Here is a 20776-nt window from a genome sequence, read left to right on the forward strand (position 1 = left end):
ATCCACCCGCCTCGGCCTCCCAAAGTGCTGGGATTACAGGCGTGAGCCACCGCGCCCGGCTGTTTTTTGTTTTTGAGATGAAGTCTCACTGTGTCACCCAGGCTGGAGTGCAGTGGCACCATCTCTCTTCACTACAAACTCTGCCCCCGGCCCACCCCCACCGGATCAAGCGATCCTCCCACCTCAGCCTCCCAAGTAGCTGGGACCACGGACATGCAGCGACACGCCCAGCTACGTTTTTGTATTTTTGGTAGAGATGGGGTTTCACCGTGTTGCCCAGTCTGGTCTCGAACTCCTGAGCTCAAGCAATACAACTGCCTCTGCCTCCCAAAGTGCCAGGGTTACAGGCGTGAGCCGCCATGCCCAGCTGAGCATTCTGACCCGTGGGAAGCCTTCACTCATTTTCTGGGAGCCTTGCCTCACAGGGGTCCTCCTTGGGGCTGTTGGGAGGAAGGTTGAGACGCTGGAGCTGGGCTTCTGTGGGTCTAGACCCAGCCTGTGCGAATCACGTGAGGCCCAGGCTAGAAAGCCACATCAACACACCTCTCAAACCCAGCTAGGGAGTCAGTGGCTCTCAGGGAGTCGGGAGCCACTGAGATCACTCAGCAAGTGAACGCTAAGAGGGACTGGGGCATCCTGCTCCCGCCCAGACTGGCTGCCTCCTTCTTAGGAAAAACAAAATATCCTCAGATATCTTTTTCCTTGTAACTTCAAAGGCCGCCTGTTGCATGAGCTCGAAGCATTGAGTCACGGTCAAGGGCCTGGCCAGCCTGCGGGGAGGGTTGGCTCTGGGGCAGGTGTGGGCTGAGCTGGAGAGCCCTGCTCCTGGGGCCTGTTGTGGCCAACAGTGGGGGCTGGGAGGCACCCCACAGAAGGTAGGGACAGAGCAAGCCAGGGTCAGGGGGTGCGCAGGAGTCTCAGTCACTGCTCTGCCTGCAGCTGCTGGGAGACAGGCACAGCCTGGCACAGAGAAGGTGGCCGTCAGTGAGCAAGTGATCGCCTGGCTGAGCACCAGGAGAGGCAGAAAGAACATGAGAACAAGCCTCCCCACTGCTGCCCGCCTGGAAGCTGTCGATCTCCCGCAGGGCCCACTGAGCCCAGCTGCTCTGAACCCAGCGGCAAGCAAGGGCCCCACAGAGCCAGCTCTTCCTGCAGGCTGTGCCGGGGTCAGAGTATGGGCCCAGGGAAGGCCGGGGGTGCAGAATGGGCAGGCCAGGAAGATGCCTTCACGACCACTCAAGTCCTCAGCAGGGTTTTGGAACAGGGCACCCATGTCTGCGTGGGCGTGGATGCTTCTCCGTGTGGTTACCTGGAACTTAGAGCTACATCCCCACACCAGTGCCCAGTGGAATCTCATCTTCAAGACTGAGATTCAGCCCCCATGTTTTGTTCAAAGGGTGGAGTCAGGCTGGCATGGTGGCTCCCGCCTATAATCCCACCACGTTGGGAGGCCGAGGTGGGTGTATCACCTGAGGTCAGGATCAGGAGGTCAAGACCAGCCTGGCCAACATGGTGAAACCCTGTCTCTACTAAAAGTACAAAATTTAGCCAGTCATGGTTGTGGGCACCTGTAATCCCAGCTACTCGGGAGACCAAGGCAGGAGAATCACTTGAAACCCGGAGGTGGAGGTTGCAGTGAGCCGAGATCGAGCCGCTGCACTCCAGCCTGGACAACAAGCGCGAAACTCCATCTCAAAAACAAAACAAAACGAGCAAACAAAATAAAGTGTGGAGTCATGCAGAGGGTGTCCCGCGCCCGTGACTTTGCAGAATGGAGAAGCTGGGTCGGAGTGGGAGGTCCAGGGTGAGGACCCCTAGAGACCCATGTCCAGCACCCCCTCAGCTTCCCCACTTTAGGGGCAGCCCTGCACTCTTGGCCTGGACTGCCCATCCCATCGTCTCCCGCTTCCCCTCCAGCAGAGGCACGAGAGGCTGTAAATAACACGCTTGTCTACAGGCCTGAAATCCATGGGATTTGTACTGGCCCCGCAGCAGCCAGGCTGAGGACCCCAGACTGGAGCAGCCGTGAGCCGGCCGCAGGCACAGGCCCAGGCCTCCCACGCGGGGTGCTGACAGCTCAATTCCCAGCCCAGCCACGGGGTCCTGCCAGCTCTCCAGCAGGGAACACAAAAGTGGCAGATGCGCCTCAGCCGGAGTCCCCGAGAACAGCCAAGAGGAACGGAGGCACTGCTACCATGGGGACCAGCGGGAGGTGTGCAGGCGGGGCGGGTGCAGACGGGGAGGTTGCAGGCGGGCGCCTCAGGGCTCCTCTGTGGAGGCCCCAGTGCCAGAAAGCAAGGCTTGTCTCTCCAGGTCCTTGCTGTCCACATCCTTGCTGTCTGGGGTCCCTGCAGGAGGAAAGATGCCCAGCCTGCCTGAGGATGCAGAAGGTGCTTTGGGGCCAGCGCTCGGCACAGGCTGTCCAGAAATCCTCCTTGTCCCATTCTCGAAATACATTCCAGATCCACCTGCTTCTCATCACCCTCAGCGCCTCTGCCCTTATCTCGGCACGACTTTCCCCTGGAGGGTCTCAGAGTCGGCTCTGCCTCTCGGCCTCAACGCTGACCCTCCCGCAGTCTGTTCTCAACACGGCAGCCAGGGCAATTGCTTTGACAGCATCCATCAGACCATCTCAGCTCTCCTCTCCTGGAAGCCCGCAGCAGCTCCCGTCTCTCTCCGAGTGAAAGCCATGGTCTTTACAAGGACCCCTGCTCTGGCCCCTGATCCCTCATCCCTACCGCTGTCCCTCCTGCTCCTGCTCCAGCGACACTGGCCTCCCTGCTGATCCTCAGACACATCAGGTGCACTCCCACGGCAGGGCCTTTGCACTGCATGAGTGCCTTCCCCTGGGGGCTGAACGGCTCGCTCCCTGGCTGCCTCCAGACCTTTGCTGCAGTGTCACCTGCACAGCGGGGACCCTTGCAACCTGAGCACACCTCTCCCTCTCTACTTTCTTTTTATATTTTATTTTATTTTATTTTTTTGAGATGGAGTCTCACTCTGTCACTAGGCTGGAGTGCAGTGGCTCAATCTCTGCTCACTGAAACCTCTGCCCCCTGGGTTCAAGAGGTTCTCCTGCCTCAGTCTCCCAAGTAGCTGGGATTACAGGCATGCACCACCTCGACTAGCTAATATTTGTATCTTTAGTAGAGATAGGGTTTCACCATCTTGGCCAGGTTGGTCTTGCACTCCTGACCTCGTGATCCATCTGCCTTGGCCTCCCAAAGTGCTGGTGTTACAGGCGTTAGCCACCAGCCTTTTTTTTTTTTTTGAGACAGAATCTCACTCTGTTGTCCAGGCTGGTGTGCAGCAGTGCGATCTCGGCTCACTATAGCCTCTGCCTCCCAGGTTCCAGTGACTCTCCTGCCTCACCCTCCGGAATAGCTGGGATTACAGGTGCCTGCCACCACGCCCAGCAAATTTTTGTATTTTTAGTAGACAAAAGGTTTCACCATGTTGCCCAGGTGGGTCTTGAACTCCTGACCTCAGGTGATTCGCCCACCTCTGCCTCCGCCTCCCAAAGTTCTGGGATTACAGGCGTGAGCTGCCTTGCCCGGCCCCTTTCTCCTTTCTTTCCCACTTTATGACTCTCTGTAGCACTCATCACCCTGATCCTGCTGTATCTCTCACTTTTTCTGTTTCTGGTCTGTCTTCACCAACTAGAGTGTCAGTTTCTACATGGGCCTGGACTTGGCCCAATTCTTTCACTGCCCAGCATCTGCAGCCTTGCCTGGTATGTAGCAGGGGTGTACTAAGATTTCTGAATGAATGAACAAACAAGCTGGCCAGGGGCTCAGGGGGTGGCCAGTGCTGTCCCCTGCCCTTAGAGTGTCCAGCCCTGAGCCCGGCCTGATGCAAGAGGCGGGGGTACCTGTGCCAGGCTGCCAGGCCCGGGCCCGGTCTCTCTCCAGGTACAGCGCAGTCAGCAGGAAGCAGCCGCCCCCAAGGGCGGCCACGAAGGCGCAGCACAGGAAGCTCTGTTGCAGGCTGAGGAAGCGCTGCAGGTAGGTGTCGGGGCGCCTGGCCCGCAGGGCAGTAGAGATCTGCGGAGGAGAAGGGAGGGTCTGCCAGGTCCTCCAGGCTGGCCCTCAGGCCTTAGCAAGGGCACTGCCTCCCCAGACCCTCCCTACCCCACACACGCAGACGCATCTTACAAGTCCCGTGAGATAGGGGCTGCCGGCGTCTCCCAGGATGTGGCCCGCCGTGATCTGGAGCGCCTCTGCTGTCCCCCGGCACCTGGGCACCACCACAGACTGCAAAACATAGGCACAGCAGGGGCACCCCAAGTCAGGGCACACCCACCTCCTGCTCCCCACCAGCCAAGGACCTGCCCGGAGAAGTGAAGGCCATTCAAGTGAGTGGGGTGGGAGGGAGTCGACGACCCCAGGCCTGAAGTCCCACCCCAGAACATCAGGCTCATCGGAAGCCTCCCAGTGCCCCAGGATGGAGGTGCCAAGGCCCTGATCAGGGCCACCCCTCTTGAGAGTTTGCCCTTGAACCGGGAAGGAAGCAGGCAGGGCTGTGACCACAGTGACAGGGTGAGGTGTCTCAGCTGAGGGGCCCGGGATGCAGCAGCGCAGGTGGGCGGGTGAAGAGTGGGTGCACGCCAGGTGTCTGCATGTGCGGGCAGCTGGGCAGGAGTGGTGCAGAGGGCTCAGTCCTCTCAGGAACCTCAAGGCCCATGGGGCAGCGGCCAAAGGCAGCCTAGGTGGAGAAGCTCACATGACTCCACAGAAGAGGATGAAAACGTTAAGAAGATGAACTCTGGACTGGCCGAGGTGGCTCACACCTGTAATCCTAGCACTTTGGGAGGCCGAGGCGGGCGGATCAACTGAGATCAGGAGTTCAAGACCAGCCTGGACAACATGGTAAAACCCCGTCTCTACTAAAAATACAAAAACTAACTGGGCTTGGTGGCACATGCCTGTAATCCCAGCTACTCGGGAGGCTGAGGCAGGAGAATCGCTTGAACCCGGGAGGCGGAGGTTGCAGTGAGCCAAGATTGCACCAATGCACTCCAGGCTGGGCAACAAGAGCGAAACTCCATCTCAAAAAAAAAAAAAAAGATGAACTCTGGAGTCAGACTCTACGGTTCTGATCCAGATCCTTACTCGCCAGCTGTGTGACTCTGAGCAAGCGGCTTCGCCTTTCTTCCCTCAGTCTCCCCATCCCCAAATGGGGGTAAGAATAGCGCCTGTCTTGACAGTCTGATGAGTTATCATTATTCATCTGGTACCTGGAGGCTTCGTGTGGACATCAGACCGAAATACGCTCTGAGACAGAATGCTCCCAGGCACTTGAACTCGGCCATGCCTTCTGCCTGGCACGCCTTCCACTCTCCGGTCCAGCTGGAGCACCTCGATTTGTCATTTAGGACTTACCTTTGGGTGACCTCCTCTGTGAAGCCCTCTCAGAGTTCGGGTACCTGCCCTGAGCTCCTGCAGCCCCCGTGCACACCCCTAACTGAACGCAGTCACCCAGAACTGAGAGGGGCCCTTTGCTGACCTCCCCTTATTCCCCATGGTGTGCGCACAGCAAAGACCCTAATTTCTCTTGGGGTCCCCGGGTGCAGCAAGGTACCAGGCACAGAGGGGACTAGCTGAAAGTTTGCCAACCACATAAGTCAAGTAGGGCCGGGTGTGGTGGCTCACACCTGTAATCCCAGCACTTTGGGAGGCCAAGGCGGGTGGATCACCTGAGGTTGGGAGTTCGAGACCAGCCTGACCAACATGAAGAAACCCTGTCTCCATTAAAACTACAAAAAATTAGCTGGGCATGGTGGCATGCGCCTGGAATCTCAGCTACTCAGGAGACTGAGGCAGGAGAATCGCTTGAACTCAGGTTCAAGCGATTCTCCTGCTTCAGCCTCCCGAGTGGCTGGGATTACAGGCACCCGCTACCATGCCAGGTTAATTTTTTGTATTTTTAGTAGAGACAGGGTTTCACCATGTTAGCCAGGATGGTCTCAATCTCCAGACCTCATGATCCACCCACCTCGGCCTCCCATTGTGCTGGGATTACAGGTGTGAGCCACCTCGCCCAGCCTTATATTTACACATTTGTAATAGAACATTCAGAAATGCAAGAGAAAGATGAGGACAGGTTCATTGCTAGCCCCATAAATGGATGGCAGAGGAATCGGTAACTGGCAAAGAGACGAGGAAAGATATTCCAGGCAGGGGACAGTGTAAGCAAAGGTGTGGAGGGGGATCCCAGGGACAGAGTGGCGGGAGTCATTGTGGTGCCTGGCTGGTCCCGGGGCCACTGGCACTGAGCCACCCTGCGCAGGTGGCAAGAGAAACTGGACCTCTTGCCATCCTCCGGATCTGCCAACAGGCCTGCGAAGAACTGACCACAGCTTTGCACCTTCCATGAGGACTTCCTTCTCACCCCATAATTATGTGATTACTCACTGGTGGCTCTGGGAAGACAGGTGAGGCTTCCTGGAGGGAGGGGCCTGAATATCCAAAAAGGTCCACATGGAGACTGGGGCTACCTGGACCCCCACAGTAAGGTCCGGGCAGACCAGCCCCTTCTTCCTCCCCCAGGAACCCCAACCTGCTGGGCCCAGCGAGAGAGGTGGGTCTCCCCGAGCCTGTTCTGAGAACCCATTGTCACCATGCAGCCAGCAGCCAAGGGTGGGCCCCGCAGAAGCCGGAGAGCCCAGGGGGTAATTTCAGAAATAAGAGGCTTTGGGTTCCCAAAAATCCAGGCTCACTCTATTCCGAGACAAAAACACCTCTGTTTCTGGCTCTCTCTTCTTAGAAAAGCTGCTCCCTTTATAGCCCAGGGCAACACCAGAGCCAACCAAGAACTTGGAGAAAGACGAAGCAGCAGCCACCAGGTGCAGACTCCCCGGCAGCCTTCCTCCTGCACCCCCACTCAGCCCTCGCCCACAGACGCCCCTGGGAGGGCGAGACAGGAGATAGGCGAGTGAGCTGACAGCCCCCTGGGGGGCAGAGACTAAGCAGGGAAGCATGGAGACCTGGGGCCGGGGGAGAACGCAGAGGTGACAACCCTCTGGGGACGTGTGGGGATGCCTGCTGAGGGGTGGGAGATGAGCCTGTGGCTGGATTCCAGGACCCCAGAGGACAGGCCTGAGAGAGAGAGAATGAGCTCCCCTCTGCTCTAGCCCTCACACTGGGGGGTTGGGGTGAGCTGGCTCTGGGCCATACTGAGTGGGGCCAGACAGACAGCAGGGCTGGGAGGGAGCTGAAGACCCCATGACTAGGTTAGGGGAGGCAGGGAGCTCTGCCTGGAGAGATGCGGGTTTGGGGAACATGATCGAAGCCTCCAGGGAGCAGGACCCTCTGCGGCCCAGCGGGGCCAATGTGGGGTACCAGAGGTGGGTCTTAGCTGTGAATGAGCCAAATCATTTTCACCAACAGGAAGCCCCCCAAGGTCGGGCACGGTGGCTCACGCCTGTAATCCCAACACTTTGGGAGGCCGAGGCAGGCAGATCACCTGAGATCAGGAGTTCAAGACCAGCCTAGCCAGCATGGTGAAACCCCATCTCTACTAAAAATACAAACATTAGCCAGGCGTGGTGACAGGCCCCTGTAGTCCCAGCTACTCGGGAGGCTGAGGCAGGAGAATCACTTGAACCCAGGAGGCGGAGGTTGCAGTGAGCCGAGATCGCACCATTGCACTCCAGCCTGGGTGACAGAGCAAGACTCCATCTCAAAAAAAAAAGAAAAAGAAAAAGAAGAAAGCCCCCGTCCGCCGAGAGGCAGAGTCTGCCTGAGGTGGAGGGAATAAGCTTCCAAGGGAGGCATATGTGAACAAGGGGATGGCTGGAATCTGGCAAAGCATTTATGGACTGAGGAGCTTGTGGTGCAAGGCCAGTGTTTTCAAAGTGTGCCCTAAGGAATTCTACAGCAGAGTCACTTGGGAAATTCATCAGAAGCAGGTGCCTGGACCCCAGTGCGGACCCTTGGAATCAGACATGGAGGACCCAGGACCTGGAAGCTGGGTTGGTAACAGGCTCCCTCAAACCTGATTCTTATGCACAAGAACATCTTCAAGCCACTGGACCAGAGAGCCCCTGAGGTCCCTTCTCCAGAGAGAACCTGGATTCTTCCCATTGTGGAGATGACATCAAAGAAAGCAGTGTCCCGAGGAAGGAACGATCTGGAATTCAGTGGGGCCCACAGGCCCGCTCAGGAATCTGCGTGACGCAGATGTGAGCTCATTCTATCCTTATAGCCCGGGGTGTGGTTGGTGGATGCCACCGCGATACCTATTGGACAGGTGAGCAAACCAAGACCCAGAGAGGTTCAGCCACTTGGCCAGGATCACACAGCTCGCGAGGAGCCGGGCTGGGAGCGAAAGTAGATGGGCTGCCGCAGAGTCCTCGAGCCTGGGGCCTGCTGCTCTCTGCACTCTGACCGACCCACAGACTCCAACCTCCCAGACACCTGCAGTCTCCACCCCTGTTTCCGTATCTGCCCCTCGTGGCTTTCCTGGCCGCCGAAAGCTGTTCACCTGAATGTGCCCGGCCCTCAGCTTCCTGCTCCCTCGTCCTGTGGCCCCCGGAACACACACTGCAAGGTCCCCTCCCTCCCTGGGCCCCTGCTGAACGTGAAGCCGACCTCCTGTCTCAGGAGCAAGGGCACCTTCCTCTGCTTCCTGCCTCAGGCCCTGTCCCCACACATGCCCTGTCCCCACGCACTTCTTGTCCTTCCTCTGCTTCGAGGTTGCATCCTCCCCTCCTCGCTGGAACCCACCCCCTGCTTACCCTCAAACAGGACGCTCTCTCCTCCTGCTGGCCCCTCCCTGCTCCCTGGAGGTTGTTCTGGCCTCCCCTCTTGAAAAGCAATACCAGCTTCCCGGGATCTGCCGCCGACTCCAGCTACCATGCCCTTCGCTCCTGTCAGCTCAGCTCCTCAAGGGAATTGTCTACCCTCGGGGTCTTGCTTCCCCTCCTTCGCCCCCCTCACCCTGCTCCAAGCTGGCATCTGACCCTCCACAGCACAGAAGCCTCCCCGACCACGTGCCTTTACAGGGAAGCAGCAACGTGGAGGAACTGAACAGCAGGAGTTGCGAGGATTGCTCAGTTTGGATCCCCAACGTGCAGAAAGGCATCTGTGGCCCCAGGGTCCAGAAGGTGGGAAGGCAGGGGAGGGGACAGGAGGCTCTGCTGGGGCGAAAGATGTTGCTAAGCGCTGGGGCTGGAGGCCTCCAAGCCAGGAAAGGACCACAGGGAGCCCTGAGGTGGGCTGGCTCCTGTCCAGCCAGCTCTCTGGGCAGCTCCCCACCTGGGTGAAATTGGAGCGGGCCACCCCTAACTCTCCTTCCCCACCCCCCGCCAGCACACATTCTCCTCTTCAACTCCAAGAAGAGCCTGGCTCTCCAGGTTAATCATTCTTAACGCAGGCGCTGGGGGACCTGGGGGACGAGGGTGCAGTCTTCACATATTTGTGGGGCTGTCATGTGGAACAGGGAGCCGCACGGCGGGGGGCAGGCCAGGGAAGCCGCCGGGGCGGGTGCGCCTCTGTCTGGACCACCTCAGAGAGGACCGGCTCTGCTGGGGGGATGTGAATCTCCCTGAGCCTGAAATCAGACAATCCCACCAGTAAAACATTTGCCGATGCCTTCCCGCTTCCTGAGAGCCTTCTTGCAGGCCACCTCGCTCACCCTACTGAGCAGGTAGTAATTACCCCTTTTATAGATGGGGAAACTGAGGCTAGGGCCATGCAGCAGGTCTGCGGCTGACTCTGGGCTGGAACCCAAGTCTCCCCTGTCTGGAGGGAGGGGCAGGAAGAGCTGCCAGCCCTGAAGCTGATACACTCAGCCAGGAGCCAGAGACGGGGCAGGCCTCTCCACACCCACTGAGCCTGTGCTATAGGGAGGGGCCCCAGGATCTGCCAGGGAGGGGTGGACATCTTGGCAGGGAGTGAGCATCCCGTCCACAGTAGGATTCAAGCAGGCTTCGTTGACGGATTAAACGACTATGCATGCCCCAACCCTGTCAAACTCAGACTCTAGAACACCACGATTTTTTTGGAAGATAGAAAATGAGAAAATGGAAAATTCGGGATCGTGTGAGAATCCCAGCCCGCATTCTCTGTGCTAGGCACGTGGATCATCTCATTTCACCCTCAGGACAGTCCCTAAGGCAGGCGCCATTACCATGCCCGCTTTCCACATGGGGATACCGAGGTTCAGAGACACACAGTGACTTGCCTGATGCCACACAGCTCATAAGTGGCAGGCCCAGCGCTGACAGCCAGGCCTGTTTTCTGAACCCAGGCTGGTGCACCCACATTGAACTGCCCTCAGGACCGATCTCAGCCTACTGCCAGTCTGGTCCAGTTCCTTGTGGCCAGCATCGGACTGTGCCAGGCTGCCAGGAGCGGGGAGGAAGGCTCTCAGGGTGCTCACAGGCCCGGGACCTGCATTATCTACAAAGGCACAGCCCTTCATGGCGTTCAAAGTCCTTCCCTGATGCCTCCCAGGAGGAGGCAGGGAGGCTGGACGAAGAGTGTCGGGCTTGGGGGGTGGGGGGCCGCGCGGGACTCTGGATGCAGCAGTCATGTGATCAGGACAGCATCAGGCCTCTTCTAGGCGAGGCTACTCCTTGCATGGCCACCTGTGACACACAAGTCGGGGCGGGGTGGCTCGACGGCCTCAGTGTCGATTGCCCCGAAGGACAGCATCCGAGCTGCACGCCCCGGAGCGGAGGCCAAGGAGCCTGCCTGCTGAGAAGCAATGTGCTACAGAAAGAGAGAGGGGGGCCAGGCACGGCAGCTCACGCCTGTAATCCCAGCCGACCTGGCAGATCACCTGAGGTCAGGAGTTCAACACCAGCCTGGCCACATGGTGAAACCCCATCTCTACTAAAAATACAAAATAAGCCGGGCATGGTGACAGGCACCTATAGTCTTGGCTACCTGGGAGGCTGAAGCAGGAGAATCACTTGAACCTGGGAGGTGGAGGTTGCAGTGAGCCGAGATTGGGCCATTGCACTCCAGCCTGGGCAAAAAGAGCGAAACTCTGTCTCAAAAAAAAGGGAAGAAACACAGGGAGTCAAAAGGCCTCCAGCCCTGGCTCCCTGCATTGGAGCTGTGTGACTTTGGGCCAGGCACCTGCCTTCTCTGAACCTCCATTTGTTCATCTGCAAAACAGGGATGATGGTCACAGATGTTGCAAAGTGTCAGAGAGGCCTTGGGTCCAAGGTAACTGTGGATGGCTGCGGTCCCCTGAGGCATGGTCTCTGACACCGCTGCCAGCCCCCAGCTGCTCAGCAGCAGAGGCCCAATCCTGAGCTGGACGGAGCCCAGCTACCCCTGCTCCACCCCCACCCTGACTCCCACACCTACCATCAGGATGTCAGCAGCCACCGCCCAGTTGCAGGACAGAAGCAGCTCCCCGAGGGCCAGGAACACCTGTGGACAGAGGGCGGCCTGGGTGAGGATTCCCAGACCCCAGTCACAGGCCTCACCTGTTGCTTCTCACCCGTGGAGAGGAGAGACTGGGACACCACAGAGAAAGGCATTATGGAGACTTACTGGCATGAGCAAGGAAGGCCTGGAACTATTTTTCTGGTTTAGCAGCCTTGAGGGTGGGTAGACAGAGCCAGGACCCACTGGCGAGTGTCCAGCCCCCAGAGTCCCCCACTGGGGCCATTAGGAGGCAGCTAGGCCTCCTCCCAGGCCATTGTTAAGGTAAGAAAACAGACTTTAAGCGAGGCACAGTGGCTCATGCCTGTAATCCATGCACTTTGGGAGGCTGAGGCAGGTGGACGACTTGAGGTCAGGAGTTCAAGACCAGCCTGGCCAACATGGTGAAATCCTGTCTCTATAAAATATACAAAAATTAGCAGGGCATGCTGTCTCACACCTGTAGTCCGAGCTACTCAGGAAGCTGAGGCACGAGAATCGCTTGAACCCGAGAGGCAGGGCTGGCTGTGAGCTGAGATTACGCCACTACACTCCAGCCTGGAGAACAGAGCAAGACTTTGCCTCAAAAAAAAAAAGTAAAAGAAAAATAAAACAGACTTTAGAGGACAAAGACTGAAAGACTGCTGGATCCTGCCCACCCCTCTTCTGTTTTCCCCAAAAGTCTGTGTACACTGCTAAGGCACCTACTGTGTGCCAGCCAGCCTGCCCCCCCTCCAGGCCATCCCCCTCCCCCTGGAGCAGCACAGGCAGGTGGGCAAGGCCTGGTACACCCGTCAGGCGTACAGTTAAACTGAGCCTGGTCAAGGGCAGCGCTTGTCTGGGGTCACGAGTTGACCCTGGGCAAAGCCTGCCTGGAACGCAAGGCTTCCAGCCCCTGCCCAATGCCCACCCCCAGCCCTGCTCCCAATGTCCTTTGGTTACCACAAGCCCTAACCCCCCCTTCACCTCATGCCAAGGGATTAGGACAATCCTCATTCCGCTCACTCAAGAAGAGTTTAATGAAGCAGCAAGAAGAAAGAGAGAGAAAAAAAGTCTCATTTCTCAAAGCTTCCAAGAGCTTATTGCGGGGGTGAAATTAGTCATTCCTGGATCACGGGGCTGTGCCCAGGGCGGCCCAGGCTCAGGCACCCAGAGACCTAATGATCGGCGGCCGGGGAGCACCCAGGATGGAGGACCTGAAGGGCCACCCCTGTCCTTTCTTGTGACCCTGTCTAACCCCTCAGGTCAGGTGCCCCATCAGGCAGATGCCATTACACCCATTTCACAGACAAGGAAACTCAGGCCAGAGGGCAAGCATCAAGTCAGGTCCTGGTGAGCGCCCCACCCCCACCACGTGACTGGCCTGTGCATGGTGAGGGTGAAGAGGCTATCGAGGGGAGGAGCTCGGGGGGTTCCCAGCATCCACAGTGCCTGGTGACGCTAGCACAGGGGAGTCAGAGGAAAGGCCGAGATGGGCAGGGAGCCCCCAGGCGGAGGTGGCGCCGAGGAGAGCCCTGAAGGACAGTCAAGACCAGGATGGGCCCAGGACACCCACAAGATCGCACCACCAGGGGACCCACAGGAGCAGAGGCAAGGGGCTGAGATGTCCCACCATGCCAGGCAGGGCAGGAATGCGGCCCAGCTCTGGTGGAGGGACAGCAGAATCGGTGAAGGAGACGAAGCAGCCACGCGCTCTCCTGGTCCAACCCAGTCCCTGGGACTGCAGTGCCTGGTCCCCGGTACCCACACTGAGAGGCCCCTGAGGGCAGAGTGGGCGTCCCTCAGGCCTGGGACATGGGGCCAGGCACCCACAGGGGTAGGAATCAGGAAGTCACTGGCAGATAGGTCTCAGGCGGGGCCCAGGCAGCTGCAGGTCCACATTCCAGCCCAGCAGGGTCTGCCAGCTGCCTCCTGGGGCCACACGAAAGCCTCACACCCACTCCCCTCCGACTTCTTCCGGGCGCCTGCACCTGCCCCACCAGGCCTGTCCCCGCCCTGCACCCCCAACACTGCCAGCATCTGCCTCTGTGACCTCCCCTCCCTGCGCCCAGGCACCCCGCCCCCAGCCAGCCCCCGTTTCACTCTCCCCTGCCACTCCACACCCACAAGACATGCTGAAATACATCTTTTCCTTCCTCCAGCTGGGGCAGGGTGGATCCCCTCAAAATAGAACCCCTCAGAGGGTGGCGGCAGCCACAATGGGGCCTTTGAGGCTGAAGAAGCCACCCGAGGATGCCAGGTCTCAGACACACCTGGAGACTGGCACCACGCCACCAAATCCTCGTCTCTACTTGGCGGCTTTGAGGGGCAAAGGGCTCAGCTGCGGAGAGGCCACCTTCTAATCCTGTAATTACAGAGTCTTGGGGCAGCGGCCACTGGGGCTGACTCAGCTCCAGGAGGGGCTCCACAGCCAAGGGGTGTGACCTACTGGGTTGGACGGGCCCAGCCCCACCCTGCCTTGCTGCATGGGCCTGGGGAAGCCCCACCTCTGGGCCTTGGTTTCCCCAATGGTACAACACTGGGGTGGTCCAGATATTCGCCCAGGGCCCTCCAGCACCAGCAGCCCCTGCATGCGAAGCTAGTGACCTTGCTTCGCACTGGATGTCCTCATAGATCAGTCCACATCACTGGCTCCTAGAGTTCAGTGGCTTCCATGGGCAGTTCTTTTTTTTCTTTTTTGAGACAGAGTCTAGCTCTGTTGCCCAGGCTGGAGTGCAGTGTAATGATCTTGGCTCACTATAACCTCCACCTTCCGGGTTCAAGAGATTCTCCTGCCTCAGCCTCCTGAGTAGCTGGGATTACAGGTGCACGCCACCTCACCTGGCTAGTTTTTGTATTTTTAGTAGAGATGGGGTTTCACCGTGTTGGCCAGGCTGGTCTCGAATTCCTGACCTCGTGATCTGTCTGCATCAGCCTCCCAAAGTGCTGGAATTACAGGCAGGAGCCACCAAGCCCAGACCTCCATGAGCAGTTCAAACCTGGGCTCCACAACGGAAAAGCAAAGCGAGCGCATAAAAAGGGCCCTGGTTTGTTGGATTCAGCTGACTGTTCAAAGCTACTCCTACCTGGGTATCTGGACACTCCTTCCTGGACAGCCACAGGCACCTCACACTCAACAGTTGCCTAAACTCATTCTCTCCCCTGTCCCCAGACATCTCTGTTCCTGCCCACTGTGGCTGAGCCAGGACACAACACAACCCCAGGTGCAGACAGGCCGCCAGCAAGCTGCCGGAGTGGATCTCCTCTGGCTCAGGAATCTCACCTGGTCCCCATCACCCAGGCCAGACGCTGGGGGTGGGGTACTACATGCCTTGCTCACCCTCACACCCCTCCATCGCTGATTTCTGTCCATTCTGCATCCTGCCCGTTCCTCAAATCTGCCTCCTCCTCCTGCCCACGGCTGCTGGCCAGTGCACTCCAGGCCTGCCCCGAGCGTCTCCTCCCCAGTTTCCCAGGCCCCGTCATCCCTCCAGACACCAGCCCCAGAGGGGACTTCTGAAAGAGAAATCTGACTCTGCCCCTGACTCCTCAGAGTCAGTGCGGCCTCCTTGCACCCTGACTTAGATTCCCCTGGGAGATAGGGCCTGGGAACCCTGCCTGGAGCCTGAGAAGGCTGGAGCCCCTCGGCCCCTGGCCTCTACCATTCTAGACCGAGAGAATTTCCCTTCGAGCTAAGATAGTGATGATGAATGTCCCTGGCTTTGGTTACCCCTGGCCGCAGAGGCCCACTCACATAGGCACCCATGCTCACACTGTCACGTGTGTGGCTGCACGAGCATGTCCAGACAGGCACAGCCAAGGCCTCTCACACGGGCACACAAGCTTCAACACACAAGCACACTCACACACATGCACCTACAACCCAAGACACACACGAAGAACTCACACGCCACGACCACGCACATATGGAGGTAACGGGGAGCCATTTCAAATATCAAAGCAGGCTGGGCAATGGTGGCTCATGCCTGTAATCCAGGCACTTTGGGAGGCCGAGGCAGGCGATCACCTGAGGTTGGGAGTTCGAGACCAGCCTGACCAACATGGAGAAACCCTGTCTCTACTAAAAATACAAAATTAGCCAGTGTCGTGGTGCACGCCTATAATCCTAGCTACTCAGGAGGCTGAGGCAGGAGAATCACTTGAGCCTGGGAGGCGGAGGTTGCAGTGAGTTGAGATCACGCCATTGCACTCCAGCCTGGGAGATAAGAGATAAACTCGGTCTCAAAACAAAAACAAATATCAAAGCATGTGCAGCAAGGGCGCCAAAAAAATGATGGCTATCAACCCTGGCACAGGCTCTCTGGGGCACCCTTGCCAAATAACAGCCTGGCATGTACCCGTGCATTACTATGATAAGCATAGTGTTATGCTTACACACACACACACACATGCTTGTGTCCTCACTCTTGTGCACACCCATGCAGAAGAGTGGCTGTGCACACACTTAGACCTTCACGCGTACATAGCACTCCTCACATCCACCCGCACGCACAGATAGGCAGAAGGAGGAGGCTGGAGGAAAAGGTCAGCCCCGATGGGGTGGCGGGGGCAGTGCCTCCAATCTCGGTTCATCTTGATCTTGAACTGCCAAGAAGTGAGCAGGCCACCCTCCCCCAGGGGCTGGCTGTGCCCGGGGCAGAGCTGAGACCCAAGCCTCCTCCCTCCCAGACCAACTCTTCACTGAGCCGGGACACAGACCAGCCGCTAGCAAGCTGCTGCACCGGCTGGCACGCTTTGTCCCTGGGCTTGCCAACCTGTAATTGCAAGGACTGGCATTGGGGCACAAGGGCACCGCCTGGCTTCCAGGGGCTGGCAGCAGCCCCACAAGCTGGTGGGCAGGCAGGTGGGGAGTAAGGCAGTGAAGGGAGCAAAACCCTTGCGCCTTCCCAGAGAATTCAGCTGAGACTGCGAGCTTTCCTGGGGGCTGTGAGGCCAGCCAAGATACACCTGCTAAATCTTGGCAGAGAGGTGGGGCCATCAGAGGAAGGGCGAGTGGACCTGTCTCAGCCCCTCTCAGACAGCCCCTGGTAGGGCCCGGTTATTCCAGCTCAGAAAGCTAGGTAGAAAGGGCTTATCCATCCGAGCGTGGTGGCTCACACCTATAATCCCTGCACCATGGGAGGCTGAGTCAGGTGGATCACTTGAGGTCGGGAGTTCAAGACCAGCCTGATCAACATGGAGAAACTCCGTCTATCCTAAAAATACAAAATTAGCTGGGCATGGTGGTGCACACCTGTAGTCCCAGCTACTCAGGAGGGTGAGGCAGGAGAATCGCTTGAACCCAGGAGGCAGAGGTTGCGGTGAGCTGAGATCACACCATTGCACTCCAGCCTGGGCAACAAGAGGGAAACTCTGTCTCAAAAAAAAAAAAAAAAAAAGAAGGGACTTATCCAAGAGGCCCCCTAAGGACCAAGTCTGGGAGGTGGTAGGAACACTCCCCAGAGTTGGGGAGCTCACACAGCCCAGCTTCCCACACCACTCCAGGGACCAGGAAGCAGCTTCCACAGTCATCCCCTGAATCCTGGGCCGACCCTCAATGACAGCTGTGGTGGGCCACATCCTAGCTGATCTCTGCCAACCAACCTGCAAGCTCCCTGTGGACACCAGATGGGCAGATATCAGGCCTCCATCCCAGGTCCTCACTCAGGAGTCTTTAAGACTGGGAAGGGGCTGGGCGCAGTGGCTCCTACTAGTAATCCCAGTAATTTGGTAAGCCAAGGCAGGCAGATCACTTGAGGCTAGGAGTTCGAGACCAGCCTGGCAAACATGGTAAAACCCTTTCTCTACTAAAAATACAAAAATTAGCCAGGTGTGGTGGCGGATGCCTATAATCCCAGCTCTTCAGGAAAGGCAATGTCCCCTCCTGGATCTAAAGGCCTAGTGACAGCCATGCTGGCTCTGCCCTGTGCAGTGCTGGCCACATCTCTCCCTGGGCAAGGAGGAAACTCAGAGCTATGATCAAGTTGGGCAAGAAGCGGCCTTTGAGATCCCCTGGGATCTTGTCCCCAGGTCTGTGACCTGGGGCCTGTGTTCTGAATGGCTCAGGCAAAGAGTTGGTCCATGACGGAGGAGGCTTGGGTCTCAAGTCTGCCCCAGGCAGAGCTGACAAAGATGGAGTGAATATTTCAATCCAAAGACGGATTGAATATTGCGTCACAGACTTAAATTCTCACACAGGAGCAAAAAATTGCCAGAAAAAGTGATTTTTTTTTTCCAAGAAAAGAATAAAACCTAGTGAAATAAGCATTCAATCCTGGCAGCCAGCCCAACATCCCAAATTTTGGGAGGCTGAGGCAGGAGGATTGCTTGAGCCCAGGAGTTCAAGACCAGCCTGGACAACATAGTGATTCCCTGTCTCTACAAATAATTTTAAAAATTAGCCGGGCATGACACCATGCACCTGTGGTCCCAGCTATTCCAGAGGCTGAGAGAGGACGATCTTTGAGCCTGGGAGGTTGAGACTGCAGTGAGCCATGATCACGCCACTGCACTCCAGCCTGGGTGACAGAAAGATAAAAAAAAAATGGCCACCGAGCAAAAGAACAGACGATTCTGTAGAAGAGAGTATTACCCTTCTCAGCTTCCCCTCCCCAAAGCCGTTCACCAAAAAACCCTCATATCTGGAGGGAAATAAACTGAGCAGCAGTCCCTAACTGACAGCCAGCAGGGAAAGCTGCTAGGGAGGGAGGCTAAAAACAGAGAAAGGGAACAGGGACTCCAGGCACTGACTTCACTCAAGGCCCGGGGGCACCTCCCATCTCAGAAGGGAATGCACCCAGTAATTAAGTAGAATGAACCGTGTTAGAGAGCATTTACCTGAATCCCAGAAGACAGAGCAGATCCAGGTGTTTTGACAAAGACTCCTCATTTGCCTGAGCCCTGCATTTCCCTCCGGCAACAGAAAAGTCTGCAAAGCCCAAGCTCGAGCAAACTGCATCCCCTTTGGACAACGGAATAATCACAGAGAAGGCAGGGAGAGTCAAAGACAGGAGTCACCCACACTACAGAAAGCACATCCAGCTTCTGAGCAGAGCTGCCCACACCCAGCTCAGAGGACAGGATTCAGCACGCAAACTATGGAGACATATTGTAGAAAAGGAAGGAAGGAAAGAAGGAAGGGAGGGAGGCAGGGAGAAAAAAATCCAACCTAAAACATAGGTGATAAGAGAAGGAGCAGGAGGAAATCTTATATTTGCTTCAAGCTATAAAACAATGCAGTGAGAATATTAATTCAGACTCGGCACAGTGGCACGTGCCCGTAATCCCAGCACCTTGAGAGGCCAAGGCAGGTGGATCACTTGAGCTGAGGAGTTTGAGACCAGCCTGGACAACATGGCGAAACCCTGTCTCTACAAAAATTACAAAAATTAGCCGGTCATGGTGGTGCATGCCTGTGGTCCCAGCTACTCAGGAGGCTGAGGCAGGAGAATTGCTTGAACTTGGGAGTCAGAGGCTACAGTGAGCCGAGATTGCGCCATTGCACTCCAGTCTGGGTGACAGGGTAAGACCCTGTCTCAAAATAAATAAATAAATATCAAAGAAAAGACAATCTCGCGTATAAATGAACCAAAGGAAAATAAACTCTCTAGCCTTTGTGGGGGACAGGGGGTGGATAAAAACTGTTTAATCACAAAATCTACCCAGTTAGGAGTTGAAGCAAAATAAAGAACTCAGGAATAAAGAATCTGTGTAAACACACTGATAACAAACATGGAATCTACTTAAATATGAAACAACTGTCAAACCACTACAATAATGATGCTTAAAGAACAGACTGTGGCTGGGCACAGTAGCTCACGAATGTAATCCCAGCACTTTGGGAGGCCGAGGCAGGCGGATCACCTGAGGTCAGGAGTACGAGACCAGCCTGATCCACATGGAGAAACCCCATCCCTACTAAAAATACAAAATTAGCTGGGTATGGTGGCACATGCCTGTAATCCCAGCTACTCGGGAGGCTGAGGCAGGAGAACCTCTTGAATCCAGGAGGCGGAGGTTGCGGTGAGCCGAGATCACGCCATTGCACTCCAGCCTGGGCAACAAGTGTGAATCTTCATCTCAAAAAAAAAAAACAGACTGTGAATGGTCTACATCATCCAGAAAAAGCAAAAATAATAAGGTAACTAACAAAAATCAGGAGGTCGGGGACAGAAGGGAGAAAGGATGTGTAAGAAGGCTGGTGTCCTCTTTCATAGCTAGTATTCATCAGTGCGTCCACAGCTTTACAATTAATTCAAACTTAATTCTTTTGATTTCACTTCAGTTTCTTCAAGTGGACTCATATAAATTAAACATATTATATGATTCTATTTATATGAATTATCCAGAACAGACAAATCTACAAAGATGGAAAATAGATTTAGCAGCTGCCTAGGGCCAGGGCTGGGGTGCAGAGAGACAGATTGAAGAGAAATGGGGGTGACTGCTAATAGGCACGAAATTTATTTTTAGGGTGAGCAAAATGTTCTGAAATTGATGTGGTAATGGTTGTACAACTCTGTGGATGTACTAAAAACCAGTGAATTATATGCTTTACTGGGTGAATTGTCTGATACATGAATTATTATTACTATTATTTTGAGACAGGGTCTCGCTCTGTCACCCAGGCTGGAGTGCAGTGACGTGATCTCAGCTCCCTGCAGCCACCACCTCCCAGGTTCAAGTGATTCTCGTGCCTCAGTCTCCTGAGTAGCTGGGATTACAGGAGCCCACCACCACGCCCGGCTAATTTTTTATATTTTTAGTAGAGTTAAGGTTTCACCATTTTGGCCAGGCTGGTCTCGAACGCCTGACCTCAAGTGATCCACCTGCCTCAGCCTCTCAAAGTGCTGGGATTACAGGCGGCAGCCACTATGCCTGGCCTAATGTATGAATTATACCTCAATAAACCTGTTTTTTAAAATTGCACTACCATATGACCTCAGTTTAATAAAACTATTTCTACCTAACCGTAAGCCTGTGAATGTATAGACAGATACAGAAAGATGTTTACCTAATTAGATAAGAAATATGGAAGCAAAAAGGTAAAAATGGTGAGAATCATTCATTCTTGTGGATGAAAATGTGAAGAGCTGTTATTTTCTTCTCTGTGATTTTCTGCGTTTGCTTTTTTTTTTTTTTTTTTTTTTTTTTTTTGAGACGGAGTTTCGCTCTTGATACCCAGGCTGGAGCGCAATGGCGCGATCTCGGCTCACCGCAATCTCCGCCTCCTGGGTTCAGGCAATTCTCCTGCCTCAGCCTCCTGAGTAGCTGGGATTACAGGCACGCGCCACCATGCCCAGCTAATTTTTTGTATTAGTAGAGACGGGGTTTCACCATGTTGACCAGGATGGTCTCGATCTCTTGACCTCGTGATCCACCCGCCTCGGCCTCCCAAAGTGCTGGGATTACAGGCT

At 56.0% G+C, this 20776-nt stretch overlaps 1 protein-coding gene across 1 annotated transcript in view; it reads right to left on the bottom strand.

The window, feature by feature from the left end:
- Positions 1-226: 226 nt before the first annotated feature.
- Positions 227-20776, bottom strand: part of SPNS3 (SPNS lysolipid transporter 3, sphingosine-1-phosphate (putative)) — a 57586-nt gene continuing 37036 nt past the window's right edge. The window contains exons 9-12 of the mRNA XM_064378067.1: positions 11322-11387; positions 4155-4253; positions 3872-4043; positions 227-2348 (exon numbers count right to left, since the gene is read on the bottom strand). Coding sequence (XP_064234137.1) covers positions 2260-2348; positions 3872-4043; positions 4155-4253; positions 11322-11387 — 426 coding nt within the window. The 3' untranslated portion in view covers positions 227-2259. The remainder of the gene's footprint in view (positions 2349-3871; positions 4044-4154; positions 4254-11321; positions 11388-20776) is intronic.

This window comes from Aotus nancymaae, unplaced genomic scaffold, assembly GCF_030222135.1.
Source record: "Aotus nancymaae isolate 86718 unplaced genomic scaffold, 86718_ANA_hifiasm-v0.15.2.pri h1tg000018l, whole genome shotgun sequence".
NCBI lineage: Eukaryota > Metazoa > Chordata > Mammalia > Primates > Aotidae > Aotus > Aotus nancymaae.